Source organism: Amblyomma mixtum, chromosome 2 (assembly GCF_055824585.1).
Source record: "Amblyomma mixtum isolate Tamu chromosome 2, ASM5582458v1, whole genome shotgun sequence".
NCBI lineage: Eukaryota > Metazoa > Arthropoda > Arachnida > Ixodida > Ixodidae > Amblyomma > Amblyomma mixtum.
The window spans coordinates 121399626-121417446 of NC_143013.1; the positions used below are offsets into that span (position 1 = coordinate 121399626).

General features: G+C 48.8%; 1 protein-coding gene across 4 annotated transcripts in view; it reads right to left on the minus strand.

The window, feature by feature from the left end:
* Positions 1-17821, minus strand: part of Lmpt (four and a half LIM domains protein limpet) — a 277389-nt gene that overhangs the window by 25571 nt on the left and 233997 nt on the right. Inside the window, exon 1 of one of the 4 annotated variants that reach the window (XM_089572505.1) lies at positions 641-1020. The exons of the other annotated variants lie outside the window; for them this stretch is intronic. Coding sequence (XP_089428631.1) covers positions 641-757 — 117 coding nt within the window. The 5' untranslated portion in view covers positions 758-1020. Of the gene's footprint in view, positions 1-640; positions 1021-17821 lie in introns of those variants that run through there. 4 annotated transcript variants of the gene reach the window in all.

Sequence of the window (17821 nt, forward strand, 5' to 3'; positions counted from 1 at the left end):
GCAAGGTCGCAGAAACCTTTGGCGTACTGTCTTTGGAAAATGCGCGCTCTCACCAAAACGAAAAGAGAAAAAAAAATGTTGCATAGGAAATGCAAACTGTTAGCAGTCAGAGCTCGATAAGGGGACACAGGCTTCAAATTCATAAATTTCAAATATAACTGCACTCTAGTGTAAGAGGGAGTCGCATTAAGATTAAGCCCGGTCATTTGTCCAGACGACGTCGTAAGCCGCAATCACGCAAAGAACATTTCCCTTTTTCCTATTGGAGCGTTGCAAAGGTGCAAGCAGCGATCGACTCAGCCGCAACTGACGTCATGTACTACATTCCACAAAACAGACAAAAAGAAATCGACCGGTTCCGATCAGATTACATTACGGGTGCACGGAAGAGTTCACAGCGAAATCTCCGCCCGTGTTTTCTGCACGTATCCAACAACGTCAGCGACCGCACAAACCACTCTACTGTGACGCGCTAACTACACTCAGGCGCAACGAAGTAAGAGGGTCAAGCGAGAAAGACAGGATCCCCATCCACGCCGCACCATGCATAAGACGATATGGTATCAACTCGATTCGCGCCGGTGATTTACGGGTCTACTGACAGTACGCAACGGCACGATAGTATACATCCGCCATTTACCTCATCGTTGGGCGCTTGGTTGTACTGGTTCTCGTCGGTGTCTACGTCCACCATGATCCTGGTCTTCTTCTTGGTCTTCTTGATGGTCCGCTTCACGGTCTCCACTTCCTCAGACATCTTGGACGGTGTTCGCGCAAAAATCCGCGCACAAATCGATTAAAGCGGGTAGCGGCGATAAGCTGTGTCAGCAGCAACGGGGTTCGGCGAAGCGTTCGTTCGAAGCAGCGAAGGGGTGGGGGGGATACCGCGAAAAGAGATGCACGAATGAGAGATGCGCGACCAGCGAGTGGTGCGCCTGCGGCTTGTGGCGGTTTATGGGGCGGCAGGCAGCCCTGTGAGCTCGGGGACGCCCGGGGCCCGGCCCGGAATCTTCGCGCTTTTGCACACGGACCTCGGCGAGGCAAGTGCAAAGTGGAGGGCGAGGGAAACCGGGCTGCGGCCCGCCGGGGCAATCTCATCTCCGTTGCAGGAGGCGCGAGGGTCGGGGTTCGGTTTACGATGATGCGCCGGAGTGGGGGAGAGAGACCATCCGAGAGGCCACGTCCCTCCGGTGTGGGCGAGGGCAGAGCGAGCCCCGAACGAAGCCCCAAAGAAGCAAAGGAAAAGAGAGAGAGAGAGAGACAGGAAACACAAATAATAATAATAAACGGCTGAGCCTCGGTCTAGCCCTGGCTGGGAAGGATTTGGCGGCCGCCTGCAGATGACGAGTGATGCGAGCGGCCGGCGAACGAGCGCGCGCGTCGACCCGAGGCGTCGGTCACTGCGCGCTTGTTTGTGCTGTGAGCGTGTTCGCGTGCCGACGAACCGCCAGACGGGTCGTTTTCGGGCCGGCCACCAACCGGGGTGAAAGTGGGGCAGCGACAGGAAAAGCCGACGCGCGTCAGCCAATGCTGCGCGGCCCACTGGCCACTGGGGTCGGCCAACACGTCGGCCACCGACGACAGGCACGCTGTCAGTGAGCGGCGTCACCGTCGAAGCGTACTACGTAAGTTAATAGCAGAAAAAAAAAAGACGCGCTGCACTTGATCGACGGATTACGAGATTCCGGGATGAGCCTTGAGTTAATTACTGCAGGGTGGTCACTCCCAACCGCTAATGGACGGCCCCACCTGTGCGTATTTTGGGCAAGCGGCATGATAGATTCCGATGGCGTGAGGCTTCGAGTGATGCAAGTCAGGAACGGGACGTCATTCATCCAGTAGGTCGACCTCTCTCAAGAAATGGAGGAGGCAACACTGGTCGAGGTTATGCACAATGAACGAAACGTGAGGCGTACGCGAGACTTGTCAATCCAGTTCCCTCAATGTCAAAGAGGTGTAACTGCTGCCCATTTAGTACCAGCAGGAACCCCGCTCATTGTTTGCTCAGACTTGCTATTGTTTCATTCGTTTACCTTTTTCAACGTCATTACGTATGCGCGCACCCTTTTATGTTTTATTTTACGCAATTCACAATTTTCCCCGATCGAACCTCAGGTTCAAGTCAGCGAACGTCCTCGGGTGCTTCTGCGTCTGTGATCTTTCTGTTAACTGGCCACATAAGCTATCTCAATGAACAGCTGGTTAAATGCGTTTAGAGAAGTGTTCGAAATCTTCGTTCACGTCACTCTCAGAATGTGCTGCGGACAATTCGTCGGCAATAAGATGCAGCGTTCACGTCATTTTCTTTAGTTACCGTTCCCGCTGTCAGTCGGCACAACTTCACCTCCAGCATTCCTATGCCGCCTGCCCCGCAACGAAATCTTGAACACATTTTGCGGAAACTTCCCTTCGTCTCCGCTTTTCATTGACTTCTTATTTTCTGTTCTTCGACACTACACATTGTGCGCTCGTGTTTGTGTGGCGATGTCCTCGTAGAGTCACCTGTGTGCCACAGGCAATAGATCAGCACTTGATTGCTTGATTGGCTAACGAAAATGCCGCAAGAGGAAACAACACGACGCCGTCCAAGTTACGATGATGTTCCTGTGGCACAGGAAATTTTACAGCTAAGGTTGTGCACTGAAGTGCCATCACTATCGCGACTTCGTACTCCATCGCGACTCCAGCTGTTTGAAAGTGCTCCCTTGAGACTAAGATTTCTTTCGATTCTTTCGGTTTGTGCGAATTGAGTTGTGCAGAATTTGCAGCACTTCCTCACTGGCCCAAGCCTTTAAGTTTCAGCGCATGTGACACTGAAGTAGTCCCTACAAGAGAAAGCGTTGCGGCGCAGTGAACAGATAAGTTGTAGGTCACGACGGCTAATTTCGCATATAACATGATTACGGCCGTGAAATAGCAATGACGCAGAGAAAGAAAAGCAACAGTGTGAAAGCACGAAGAATTCATAAAAGAAAGAGAGGAACTCAAACAGTGCCACATACGAAATAAACGTGTCTTGCCGGGCAACCAACCACGACGCCTATTTTCTGACCGCCTAATATTAAAACAAATGTGAAACAGCACTTGGATGGGACAATAGCAAAAAAGGGGAGAGGGAGACTGCTGCTATCGCGTCCCTGTGATGTTATGCCTTCCACACGGTGAACCGACCAACAGGACATCAAGCCTTGTTACATGTACTAGATCCACCTATTAGATGGAGCGAACAGGCCACACCAACCATCATACTCTTTTCTATACCCCTTCTGAACCACTCCGAGCGGTAATAAATAGCATCGCAAGCAATCCGCAGTCCGCAAGCAATGAGTTGGTCGCAGAAAACCCTAAACATTTGACCAAAACTTACTTAGTTTTTTTTTTCTGAATTGCTCCTAAACTCCGGTCGCACTCTGATTACCTTGTTTTTTCTTGCTTTATTTTTGTGAGAATTTACTCCCCGCCAACTTAAAATGGTTGTCAATCCCTGCTATTAATTTTTGTGCCCTTCTGCAAGCACGCTAGATTACATATTTCTTCATTTGTCATGATGCCTGGCACCATTGATATGTGACAGGTTAGCGTGCAGCTCTGAATATGATTTGTAGCCCAGGATAAACGCTATAAGTTCTAAGGAGCAAGCCTGCACATGAGACGCTGTGCAGCTAGAACTTTTTTTCCAAAAACGACCAAGGATGCACAATATATACGGTAGAGCGAGTACGTCCAGGAAACGACCTCGTTAATTTGTTAGCAAAAGTTACTGATTGTCAGCGCGATTCCTCTTCATCGTGTCTCGAAGTAAAACTACCGAATTAGGGCGATCAGCACGTTCCCGTACAACTAGGTGCAGTGTGACGCTATTTCAAGTTTTTTTCCGATGAACAGCAAGATAATTTATCCTGGTGCAATGCTCATTTGCTCTCCTATAACACCAACGGTGTAGGATAGACCAATCGAAAGGCAAGCTAACGTCATGCATTTCGTTGAGCCTTGAGCGAAATTTAACAGCATTACAGCGCGTTAATTCGACACTGTTAAGCCTAAAGCGATTGTCTTCAAATCACATCACACAGCATAGGCTCACTGAGATCAACGGCGCCTGGGAGCGACAAGTTTTGCTCCCAGTGAGATGTACCCGCGTGCACTTGAACAAGCAGGGCTCCCGTCACCATGAAAACACTGCGGAACACTTGATAACGCCTGGTTTTTCATCCACCCTCGCGCATCAGCAACCTCCGACAAGGTCGCCGACAAACACGCGCACGTGTGCTGAAAATTGCCGTCGTGGCGCAATTTATTCCAGAAGTAACAATGTCTCGCGCCTCTACATCCAGAAGATGAAAAGAAAACAAAAACAAATAATTTTGCAAAGCCTCAGGAAGCACCTCTTACACCACTCATGCTCATTCCTATTTTTCTGTGAGATCTTGCTTCAAATCCGCATTCCTCCAAGATGCTCATATTCAGCCTACTATGCGCATATAGGTACGCATGGAGAAAAGCATTCACGAGAGAAGAGGTGAACAAAGACGCCACCGAATGAGCAACTTGCAGTCGCAACAACACTTCTTCGCACTTCGTATTTTCTATTCTGGAAAGGGTGCAACGGGCGAAACTGTCATGGTTCACAAAGGGCTCGCTAAAAAGTTTTTTTTTTTCAAGACACGTGATTTATTCACCGACCTCCTTCACAAAACAAAGCTGTTCCCATTTTCAATGTCTGGTAGAACACAAATCAAGAAAACCAAAAAAAAGCCTGAAAATATTTCGCTAAAACAAATGTCGGCAAGCAACCACTGAAGTAAAAACAAACCACGGCCTTCCAGACGATAACAATGCAGCTGTCAAACCCTCCACAACGACGTCAATAAAGATTTCCTTCTCAGTACTCTCCCTTTAACAGAGAGGGTAGAAGATGAGAACATGAAAGGCTACATGTCCCACAGCTGGGACTGCCGTTCGCATTCCGCCGCAACAAAACGCAATGGCCCCGGGTACGCGACGGGAAAATGGCGGAGCGGTTAACTATCAGGGCGGATAGGGCCGCTTGAATGCTGTTTTTTCTGCCATGCGCCATGCTAGAACTCTTAGCATTGGCTACAAACCATCAATATGTACATATAAAAAACAAACGCTGTTACATTATTGCGGCTACGTACACAAACCTAACAAAACGTTCCAGGTTATCGCCTTTATTTTCTTCTACTTTACCTCAATTTCCAGCTGAAGGAATATTTCTCTTCACCTAGAATCTGACGAGGACTTTAAATGATCACCAGGCGACGATCAAAAGCGCTATGAGAGTTAAGCGCTCTCTTCCCGCTTAATCCAGCCTGACTAAGATGTTACTGATTAAGGAGTTGGTTAAGTGCACACAACTACCCGTGAGTCACAGAATATTTGAGAGTCAGCTGCAGACCGAACACGGCTTGGCCTTGAATTGACGCTCAAACTCCCAAGTGGCACCACCGTGACTCGCCTGTCTACTACGTCTGGCGACTTCCGCTTCGTGGGCCCCTCACTCACTTCGTAATGCTGGCGCCGTTGTGCCGTCTTCTTGGCATCGCCATTTCACACGTCAGGATCCTCGCGCCGCTGACGTATTCGTGCCGCTCCGCCGGCGCGGAACTCCGAATCTCCGTAGTCGCCGATTGCGCTCGAGTTCGCGGCGACGTTGGCGAAGTTCTTCTGTACAGTGCTTCGGCGAAAGCACCTTCTCCGTCAGGGCAGCGAACGACTCGGCGACGGCACGCTCATGTGCCACGCTCCACGCAAGCCGTCACCCTGTGAGGTCGCAGTGAATGCGATGGCGAATGCTGTGAAACTGGCCCCGCTGCCCTTATATAGTTAGCGCTGCTGTTGTGCTGTGTTTCAGGGTGCATAAACAGCTACGGCTATCGATGCCAACGTTCGGATAAAAGCATTCATTTCATTCGAGAACACAGACGAGTCCCTGGCTTGAAGCCTCAAGGGTAGCTGCTCGTCTAGTTCAGCTGACGTCAGCCAGGCATTTGAGGACAAGCAAGAGCGATTAGGACTGAGCGGGCAGTTGGCATCAGATAATATTCCAAGCTGGCATACTTGAATGGACAATTGGGACGAGAGCAATCGGAACGCGATCGGTAGAGCCCAGAAGGATTAAAATGTGTACTGTTCGGACTATTCTAAGAATGGCTCTTGAAATTTAATGGGAGGTCGAGAAAGTTCAGTGGGAGATCCCAACTTAGTCCTCGGCTACGGGACCTACATTCATGCAAAGAAATAGATTAATTATAGTTCTGAATAAATTGTTTGTAAGATTAAATCCTCGTCATTTCTTTGGGAGACTGGCCAGGGGATTACAGGTGCCCGATTGTGAACTGACACATAGCGACCAATGCACGACCAAACTGCCTTCACTGCTTTTTTGTTGGTTTGGATAGACATTGATTGCCCACTATCTTTATTTACGATCTGAAAAGTCTGAAGTGCCTTTTCGGCACACAGTAGAAGAGGTTCAACGTAGTGAGAAGCGACTCAACATCCAGGAGGGGTAATTTCGAGGTCGGCTGAGAGCAGGCTTGTGCCCTAGCCTGTTAATTTTTTTTTTTTTTTTGCCAAATGGCCTTAGGAAGAAATAGGTAGACACCGGCGGGGCGTTGGGATGTCGTGAAATGTCGCCACGACAGAAGCGCATTGTTTATTTCATAACAAGCAGCATAACCGACAAAATCGCTCGCGAGGCAATTTCTTCATCAACAACTACGCAACCTGAAAGTAGAACACGTCCCTTAGTGTCGGAGACAAGAATGTAGAAAACGGAGGGAGAGGGCGCGCACTGAACCGCATCCCGAGCCAAGTGCACGTACGCTCTGCTTGTCACAAGCTGCCCCGGCTTCGAACTTTCGTTATTCCTCCGGTCTCTTCCTTTTGTTCTTTACTTGCGCGCGGTTCCTCTAAGTTCATTCTGTTTCCCTCGCAAAAACCCTGGCACTCGCTGGGGTTCGGCTCCGGGTCGCGAGGGCGCCGAGCGCCGAAATAGCCCCGACTAAGTGCCGTGCGCACAACGCCCGCGCGTGGTCCTTGAGTGAGCCAGGAGATGGAACCGCGAGCAGAGCAACGGTGAGGGAGGCAGCAGATGGGGGAAAGAGGTGGGGCGACTGGACCGAGGGGAAGCGAGGCTGAAGCGAGTGAGCGGTGGTGGAGAGAGAGAGAGAGAACGGAAGGGAGGGGGAGCCACGGGAAGAGAAGACAGAAAACACAGATCTTCTAGGCTTTCATCCGCCTTTTAAGGGATGGCCAAGGGCACTCGAGCCATCGTCCTCCTCTCCACTGCGTCTCTCCAGAGTCCACGGGCTTAACTTCGTCGTCTTTTTCGCACGTCAATTCTTTTTCGGTTCGTGACGCAGGGTTTCCCCCGGTTGTATATTTTGCTCGCCTGGTTTTTCTGTTTTCGCGGTCATTTCCAAGCGGCACGTTTATGACCGACGTGTTCAGCGGACGTGAGCCCCCAGGAGCTGACCTCTGGGGCGCGTGGTGTGACGACACAAACTCGGTCAGAACACTGACCTGTGCGCACGGCGCGAGGTCTACGCACGCTGAGTCGGCAAGGCCAGCCTGCCCGTGAAACACTGCTGATTGCCGGTGTCATTGCCAGAGACGCAGCTAGTGCTTACCTCTTTTCTGGTCCTATATGTTCAGCGGCGACAGCGAAGGGATGAAGAAGTGAGTGAAAGAATAAAATCTCTATAGTGATACATGAGCTACGCATTAGGCTAATTTCGATCACTTGGGCCTCTTCAGCGCATACTGACACAGTACGCGGGGGTCTAGCGCACTTCGTCTCCGTCAAGATGAGGCCGGTGCTGCCGGGATTCGATCCCGCGACCTTACTGACCTCTGCAGCCGAACGCCAAGACCGCTGAGCTGCCGCTGGGCTAAAGACGTCCACAGGCTATACAAAAATCGACTTTTGCTTCAAACTCCCGCGCTATTTACAGTCTTCAAAATTATCGTGAAATTAAAGCTTCATTAAGCGCAAATCTCACAATTCCTGGAGCGTAGAGGTCGTCATTATACCGGGCGTTTCAGCGAACACTAAAAAATTTTCAAAAATAGGCTTTTTGGGACAAAAATATGCCTTTTGCGGCGTAGTATTATCAGTGTTGGCGGACACCAGAAAACCGGTGATTTGTCTTAAGTATCATGCTGGTTAACTAAGTTTTTATAATGAAGTTTTTAAGTATCAGAGTTAGAAGCCTAGTTTCGATCAGAGATTCGTAGATAGCCGTTAGTAATAGCCGAATCAGTTTTTAGAATTAAAAAAACTCGATTACCCTTGGCGCTGTGCCTCGACATAATTTGGCTTTTTCGACTAGTCCCGTGCACTGGAGGGGTTGCTTTGCCCATATGCTTTCGAAAACGCACGTTAGTACTTTGCCGCGATGTATACCCAGATTTTATCAAGCCACAGCGCCGAGGATAACCCCGTTTTCGAATTTCTGAAAACCGCTACGGCTACCACTAACGACCAGCTAAAAGTCTCTAATTAGAACTAGGCGCCTAACTCAACTAGCTAAAAAATTATTAAAAATTCGTTAACCAGCTTACAATCGAGACGAATCACTGGTTTCCTGGTATCCACCAACACCTGATGCTGAAAAACCTCGATAAAACCTCGAGTGGCCACCTACAAAGTCTGCGCTTTGGGAGAAATGCAGTCCTCGCTCAGTGGACGGCATCTTGACCTTAAGAATGGTGCCAGCCTATTTCACCTTTTCTTGTTGTTGCTGTTCTGCGTGTCCAAACGTCCTTAACGTATTTGCGCCTCACATTCTACAACTGTCGGAAACATAAACAACAACTCGAATCGCTCTCACCCCCGCTGTACACCTGTGTCTCCACCAAGCCTACAAAACTCCGGACGCTCAAAGCGGAGTCGTTCGATGACGCTCTTTATACATTCTGCTTTTCACAACAAAAGCTCTGTTCCGGAATCGGTTACACACTACACCTGAAGGAACCCATCGTTACTGCGCATCCAATCACATCGACAATACACCGCAGCGCTGTTTGGGAACAAGCTGGCAACCCGCCTCCAACGTGACCAAACAATGCCCTCGGTGTTTGCGCCGGACGATCATTAGCGATCACTGCGGCGACGAGCCAACGTTCGTGCACTGCGACACTTCCTGTTCGCAGTACAGGGCGCTCCCTACTAGCATCCCCTAGAAAGTACACCGTCAGCGGAGACAATTAAAGACCCTCTTGTTATCCCAGCGTGGGCGGCTTTCTTTTCTCGGGCACTGACAAACAAGCGTGCCAGGCGGGAAGGAGGGGGGGGGGGGGGGGGGGGAGGGGGGGGTTGCTGGCACAGCCGCGGTGAGGGCTCTAATGAGGGGACAGCGTCGAGGTTTTTCTCACTTCAGTCGCGCACCCTAACACCATGCGCTGTTTGCACGGGAAAAGCTTAATCCGCGGTACAGACTCGAATGTCGAATCTCAGCATCTGCAAAGAAATAAATGCACCGTCCAGATCAGAAACCTACGCCCACGCGTCGGCAAGTTTTCGAATCCGTTAGAAAAGTAGTTTTATTCTTGTATATTTTTCGTTCTTTTCAGTGAACAATCCCGCCTAATATCGTGAAATAAAGCGGAAGCTAAAGCTGGAATCTCCAAGCCAGGATTTAAAATAAACCTTCGTCAAGCACGACCGTTACAAAAATTCGCTTACAGACTACAGACTGTCTATAGAATTTAGTCAATAAAGTATAAACAAATTTTATAGACTAGCCTTTTGACAATACAAATACTATAGACAACCTCAAGATTTATGCCCATGCATTTTTAGTAGGCTTTTCTCTATAGACATTCTACAAAATACAAAATGAATAGAGTTTATGAGAAGTCTGTAGAGAGTCTAGGGGCTCCATCTGGGAGGGCATATATGTATATCTACAACAAACTTGTTTATCCGTCCTCCTACAGACCACTGTTATAAGCAAAATACTGCCTTCTGCTCCTGTTGCCTTCCTCGTGTACCTCCAAGAAGAAACACAGACCAATTCATTTCAATGAGACGGTTGGCTGAAAATTAGATTGTCCCATACCTCACGCACCGTGTCGCTGGCTACCACAGTTTTCCTGCGCCGGGGCAACCCACCTATCGGAAGCCGTTATTACATGCGCACGGCGTCCTAAACAGACCTCCCGCCACCCGTCGCGGGTCAAACTTCCAAACCGCTCCAGAGAGATTTCAATAATGTTTAACAAAGTTGTCTGCTGGGCTACCTGGTATAACATACCGAAATTTGAGAGAGCAGGTAAAGACGAGCGCTTGACCCGCCCAGGTCACTTGTCCTTTGTCTTTACATGCGCTTTCAAAATTCTGTTTGAACAAGGTGAAGAGCAGATGGACCTCAGAGGGCACCGTTTGACCGCTATCACGGGCCCCACCGTTCAGAAATATTCGAGACAGGCCATAGTCCATGACAATTTGTCGACTAACTACTGGTATCTTTAAAAGGACAAAGAACAAACAAGATGGAGAAAGCGGCCTCGTATTATCTTCCACCCCCTTCCACAGCTCGGGAAAATTGCCTCGTTAGCCGAAAACGCTTGACATATCATAAAGTAGGAAACTGAAAACTAGCACCACATCTGGGTAACGAGCAGAGTGCAATATTCAAAGTGTAGAAGGAGCACATGCTGCGTCTACCTCGCAGGGCCCCTTTTGTTGCGAAAGCAACACTACGCCCACCGTTTCGCCTCTTCAGCGTGGCCGCACTTTCACCGTGGCGGCGACTCCACGAATGACCTTGAGCCGTCGCCTGGCAACCGCAGCAGCTGCCGCCGCCGCGCTTCGCCAGAAGGCGCCGCCGTCGCCGGCGCTCGCTTCGCCAGTTGTGCTTAGGAGAGGGGAAGCGTATTCATCTAAGCGTATTCAATGGTGTAAATAAAGTTGTAACCAATGCTTGGCTATGTGTATTCTTCGTGTACAAACAATAAAACTGAGCCAAAACGCCTAAACGCCTAACCGCAAACGAATCCTAAGCATAGCCAGGTAGCCGTTGCTTTCGCAACGCAACCAGGTTTAACCAGAGCTAAACCACTGCCATTTTTTATACGGCCGAACCACTTTCCGCACCCACAGTGTCAAGGGCGTAGCCAGGGGGGGGGGGGGGGGGGGAGGGGGGTTGCTTATGGGGCTTCATCCCCCCCTCCCGAAATTTTTTCGAACTGTCACGCACCGCTGACCAAAACAACCACCGGCGCCGGAAGTCATTCTGGATTTTGTCACCTACAATGTCTTTTTCAAACTACAAACGACATTTTGGCGCGAACATTGCTAACTCGGGTCGGATTTCGTGGCAACGCTCATGCACCTGGAGTGACGTAACGCAAGCATCAGTTAGCATCATGATCAAAATTACCATGCGAATACGAAAATTCTGAGCACATCAATAACCGATCTTGACTAACCTTTCTTATTGAAAGCCCTGCCCACGCGGCGTTTCCCAACATACACACCAGATATTCGTTATTTCAACTAGCGGCATCATTCGTGGCCTTCGTTTGTCCTTCTCTTTCCTTTTTATCTAACCGCTTTTATTTTTCTTTGAACCAAAGGAATTCCCTTCTATAATTATGGGTGCAGAATAATTGTCGCCGTGCAGGCAGTTAAAAAATACGTACTTTGTATTGATTTCTGCATTGTTTCTGTATTGTTCTAACCATATGGCGTTTTAGCGACCGCAGCATGGCCCAAGTACATATCGCAACTTCTGCTATCATAGTTTTGTTCGTGCTTAGATCCTCTGTCTTTCCGTGTGTAAAGTTTACTATCTGGGATTGCGCAAGATGTTTATTTGCCTTGTTTGACGCATTATATAGAGTGACTTTTACTTAGATACGTAGCTTTAACGGAGACATACGTGTATTTAAATATCTTGTTGCGAGGTTTTGTGTATACAGACAGTGACTTTGTTTCCATTGACACTTTTTTGTCATTTATCAAGTTGTATCTTCGCATTTCGAATACTCCACTTTATCTTCACACTTCCAACGCATATTTTGCAGAACTCCTCGTTTATACATGTGCTCTTTTTTGCGACTAAAATTCCGGTGCAATTACATGACCGGTGACAGCTGCTGCTGCGCAGTACACTGGAACGAAGGACAGCGTAGTAGAGATTTTTGCCTGGCCGTTGCACATGTACAAAAATGTAACGGTTCTTCAACGACAAAGATTCATTCAAATATTTGTCCTCTATACTTGCTAATTTCATGGCCTTTACGTTTTTCATACCAGCGGCATGCACTGTTTACTGGTTTCGGAGGGATATAGTTCTAGACTTCGTGTGATATTTTCTTTACTTATTAAACACGCAAAAGCATGGAAGTACTGGCATCAGTTATGTTTGCCACGGTTTTTACGACATACGAATACATTTTTTATTTGAAAAAATACCTATTGCACTTGTCTAGACAGTTCGTAGCGTTATGTAATACACAATGGCATTGTCAATGGCAATGCAGTTATTATTCTTGCGTTTGATCCCTCCACAAATTCTATGAGGAGGCCACGCTGCAACGTGAGCTCCCCCCCCCCCCCCCCCCCCTCCCGAACAAAGTTTCTGGCTGCGCCACTGCACAGTGTTGAGAAAGCTTATTGCCGCCACGTTCGTCTAGTTCAGCGATATCGTAAACAATCTTTAGGCTCCCTAGCAGTCGTTTCGACCCTTAACATTTTCACAATGAAAGCTGTGCTACAAATAGCTGGCTGTGACAAACCAAACCCACGAGGCAAGTAGACAACAGCTCATCGGCCACCCCCGCCTCCGACCGAAAGCGCCGCAATCATAGAGCTCTCAAAACACACGTGCCGAGGAAAAAAAAAAAAACGCCAAACTATATTGTCTACTGCTTGCCGGCGCCGCCGCTTGAAATCGCGTCTTCCGCGCCGACGCAGGCCCGAAGCGAGGGACGACCTGCAGCACTGCGTCGGCACACTAAGCCCGCCAAATGCGCCCCACCCGACGAAGGAGGAGACGGCTTCAAAAATAGTGCCGCCGCCACAAAACACGGCGGGATATCAACACAAAGGGATTCAAGGGTGTACACGAAGAGCCTGTGCGTCGAATCTGGGCCGCTCCCAGAGGCGCCGCCGCAGACCGGCCGTTCCTCCTTCTGCAGCCTTTGTCGGTCACGACGGCAAGTAAACAGATGCTTAATCCCCCCCCCCCCCCCTCCCCGCCCTACGCCCAATTCCCCTTCCTCCATTGAATCAAGCTCTCAGAAACAAAGACAGCACCATAGCAATGGCGACGACTGCCCCGCTCTCGCACTCCGCACATAATGCCCTGTCGCCGCGGCAAAGACCGTTGAGAACCACTGCCCTGAGGGGGAAGAAATGCCGGGTTCTAATCCGCGGCGAATATAGCACAACGATCACGAACTGTAAATGCTCGAACCAATGCGCAGCCAAGACGCAGAAAGGCCGTTCGCTGATGAGTGGTGCACAGCCGCAAATTAAAGCGCGCCTAATCAGGTCCGAGGGATGGCGCCCCGGGCTGAGTGCGAGCGGTTTCGCGAGGGAAGATTCTCATTTACTTTCCATAAACGTAAACCTTTAAAGCGCCCAAAGTACAGTCGTCCGCGCACCTGTCTATAGAGCGCTCGAAAGGCGCATCGGAGAGCACACTTGCGTCATTTCCGAGTGGTCTAAGGCACGAAGCCTGGCCTTATCGTGCATGCGTACTTCCACGGGCTTCATTTAATTCTTCATGCCTTCGAAACCAGTAATGAACCTTCCAGGTAGCCGCGATTGCCATATACGTACACAAGAAAGCGCGACGTCCGACCGCCCTAGACAGGTATGGCGACGACTCTACGCTCAGCGCGCAGATCGGAGTTTTGTGGTTTTGTGGGCCTTTCACAAAGGCCCTTTTCGGTACATGATCAAGCTGATTTGACACACATTAAGAAATATTCAACGAGCAACTTCGCAATCGATACAGCGCTTGTTCTTTAAAGACTCGTTGCTTCAGCTTAAACTTGATTTCTTCACTCGAACGCGAATAGTAAAGTGCACGGTGGAGAATTCGTGCAAGAAGAACGGCAACTCTTAGGACACTTCAACCAACCTAAAAACCGGCACAGCGTACAATTTGCCGCCGCAGTGGCTCAGTGGTTATGGCACTCGGCTGCTGACCCGAAAGACGCGGGTTTTTCGATCCCGGCCGCAGCAGTAGCATTTCGATGGAGGCGAAATTCGATAGGCTCCTGTACTGTGCGGTGTCAGTGCACGTTAAAGAACCCCAGGTGGTCGAGATTCCCGGAGGCCTTCACTACGGCGTCCCTCATAGCCTGAGTCGCCTTGGGACGGTACTCTCATAAAACGAAAAAACGAAACAGCGTGCAATTTGACAGAAGGAAATGCCGCCATGCAGATAAATTTCCGCAAGAACAGGATCTCCGGAATAAGGCAGGCGGACGCACGGTGGCGTCCCCAGTGGTGAAGGTACTTAGCTGACAAGCCGAGCTACAAAACCACTCAAAATAATTAATTCACAGCAGCGTCTGAAACGCGATCTCTAACGCAGCTTCCAGATGTCATCTATACGTACGGAACGGCTATATTCCCTTTGAACTCCGGACTGAAGTGAAATCCCCTCACAAACAAATACTGCATATGCTACCACCATGAGTATGCTAACCGATCTGCAGTATACAAGCGTTACACGTCGAATAAACCTCCCCGAGATCTCATCCCGACGTCATTTATGCACTTGGAATCCTCATTAGCGCTGTAGAAATGGAACATTTTCAGATCACGTCATACGTGAGCGGAATCTCTGGTAATTTCTTTTTTTTTATTTTTCTATTGAGGGCCCTTTTGCCAGTGTCTACAGCAACCCCTGTTATCGAGGAATAATCTCGGCAGTGCTAGTTGCCGGGGTCGCAGCTGAACTCGCAAGCCTGACGAGTTAGCGAATATCGTGCGTGCTAGCCACTCGTAACCGGTTACCCAGCTGGTTAGCGAGCAAAGACGAAAAGGTGGACGTCACTCGTCCTTGCACACTCCCTCCCGCGGTGTGCTATTTTAGCGACTCTTTTGCGCTGAGCCTCCAAATGGACGTTGAAGCACCTAATCTGAGCCGCAGCGAATGCCTCGGCAAGGACGAACTCGTGCAAAGCCATGTAAATAAAAGCCCGTCTTTGGAATTGAAAAGAGAGGCTTCAAAACTAGGCTACCCCACAAGCTAGCGCCCCTACTTTGAAAATTTCGTGAGTTTCGTCATAAAAGACCCGGTCAGTGCGGGAACGCTTTGAAGGTAGGTACTGTGCGTTTGCGTCAAAGGCAGACTCTGAAATTCCGCCAAGTTTTTCTTTGCCGTCGCTATTTTTTCTCCTCGTCTGAAGCTGACAGCCCGTTTCTAACAACGCCATTAGTAGCTTCCTGGACGGCCGCAAGAACATTCCAAAGCTTGGGTTTCGAAAGCTAATCTCTCTCGATCAGTATGCAGCAGCCAAATAAGGGCTTCAAAAGCCTCGCACGCCACATGCAACACCGGATCGAAGTCAAACGAGAACCAGTCGAAATACTAGTCCATTCAACCGCGAGCTGAAGTGTTCATATTTCGTGGTCAGTTGAGAAATTCCCTTTTCTTTTGTTCGTTCCTTGGCCACATAAACGTCGAATCACGTCGGCAGTGACGTTTCTACACCCTCTGTCCACATCATTCGCAACAGACATCCCTCTCGATGTTTGCACAGCTTTCGAGAGAGCCACTCCTGTGAAAATGAAATGGATTATTAGCAACTATTCACAAATTTGTGCGTCCAAGTGGTGCACTGAACACAGATGTAGGTAAGTTAACGACAACCACAGAAGTGATTTTACTCTTTCCTAACCAAGCCCCATTTAGCGTCGATCATCCGTGATCAATGGACGTAAGCACCTATTCAAAGCTCTTGCGTCAAAGCCGGGCACAGCTTGTTATCCCGGAGATAAACTCAAGGCTGAAGTTGCAATCTTTATGTACTTCGATCTCTGGTCTCTATAGTGCGATTTTAAAACCTGCCTTGAAATCGATGCTGCGTCGTGATCGCTGGCCTCCGTGACCAGTTCGGCGGGTCCATCGCAACTGTAGTATCACTCATGAAGGAACGAACGTTGCTGCTCTAAAAATACAAAGACAACCACGTCAAAGACAGGACATGTCCAGTCTTTTACGTGGTTGTGTTTCTATTTTTAGCGCAGCAACGTTCGTTCTGTCATGATCCATCAGCAACTTGCCCAACTTGCTGCATTACAACTGCGTACCGTCGCAGCGCGTGTCGCGATTGTGCCGCATTGACGACGAACGCATCCGACTCGGACCGCAGCATGGAGCTCTATTATGATCCCAGGTCTTCAGAATTCAGCTGTGCTCACAGCGAGTATCATTGAAATCAGTCCGAAACAGCCGCGACTTATAGCACGTAAGTTCTGTTACCGATCATGCAGTTCATTTTCATTTCCTCGGCCAGCTTGAATCTTTTACTGATGTTTACAATGCTATGTTTTGTACCTGCAGAGTGTCTTCATCATTACACTGTGCCGCCTGTTCAGTACAGTGCAGTTTCAACCTCAAAGAAAATCAGGCAGTCACCTTTGGAATGGCACTGCCCAGCGGACCCCAGCGTCTGTTAACAGCTATTATTGATGTTTGAGTATGGAAGCACTACTTCACGAGGCCTAATCGGCTCACCGGATTTGTGTGAGGCTTTACCTTGACGGTGACCTTTGCCAAACCATGCATAAATAAAATAAACGTTGCCGCGACTGGGATTCGAACCCGCGGCGGCGCGAGCAGATGAGCTTCACTGGACACTGCACGTGAGCACTATGCTACGGCCTTTTTTTTTCTTTCATGGTATTTATTTTACTATGCTATCGCCGCAGCCGGCCACGCCTCATTTTAACTGCAACACACTCTCGCGCTGTGCATCGCACGTTGTCGTCTCCACCAATTCTATCCGCGGCGCGAACAGATCAGATCATGTTAACCTCGATCGGAGCTTAACTTGGGTCTAGTATCGTTGCCAGACGTGCCGACGACCCAGCAAAGCAAAACTATCACCCAACCAGGTTCAAACACGCTTTACCACGTCTAATGGGTTTAAACCTCGTAATCCCAGCGTAATCTTGCACGGCTATCTATGTTTCATAAGATCTTTCACCATAATATTCTGCATGATCAATTATTGATTCCACCTTCATATGTATCATCACGTTTAGACCACATTCACAAAGTTGGCACATTTAAATGCAATACTAAAACATTTTCCGATTCATTCCTTCCCCGCACATCAGTAGACTGGAATCGCCTTCCCTCCTCTGTTGCAATGATCACCCAACCTTCATTATTTCAGTCAGCCATACGCAATATGTAGCTACTAACAAGTTTTGTACTGTATAACAGATCACCTTCCTAGTTTTTTTCATTTGTATTTTTGCTGTTTTTTGTGTACTGACATGTGATATTACAATTAGAAACTGTCTCCTAGGTTGTAATCATTCATCCTGTTGTATGCCCGCGCACTTAACACTGTTCCAGTTATATTCCAGACATCCATGTTATTTGTTACTTATATTGTGAAATTTTTGCTCTGTTCGTATATATCGTTGTAATAACCCACTCCCCTCTGTAATGTTCCCACCCTGAGGGTATCAATAAATAAAAAAATAAATAAATAAAATACGCTCAAACCCTTCAACTTTTTTGGGCTGTTTTCGCCCCCGACCTGCTCGCAACTATTTGTGCGAGTGCCAATAAGTATGCATGGATGAACTTCT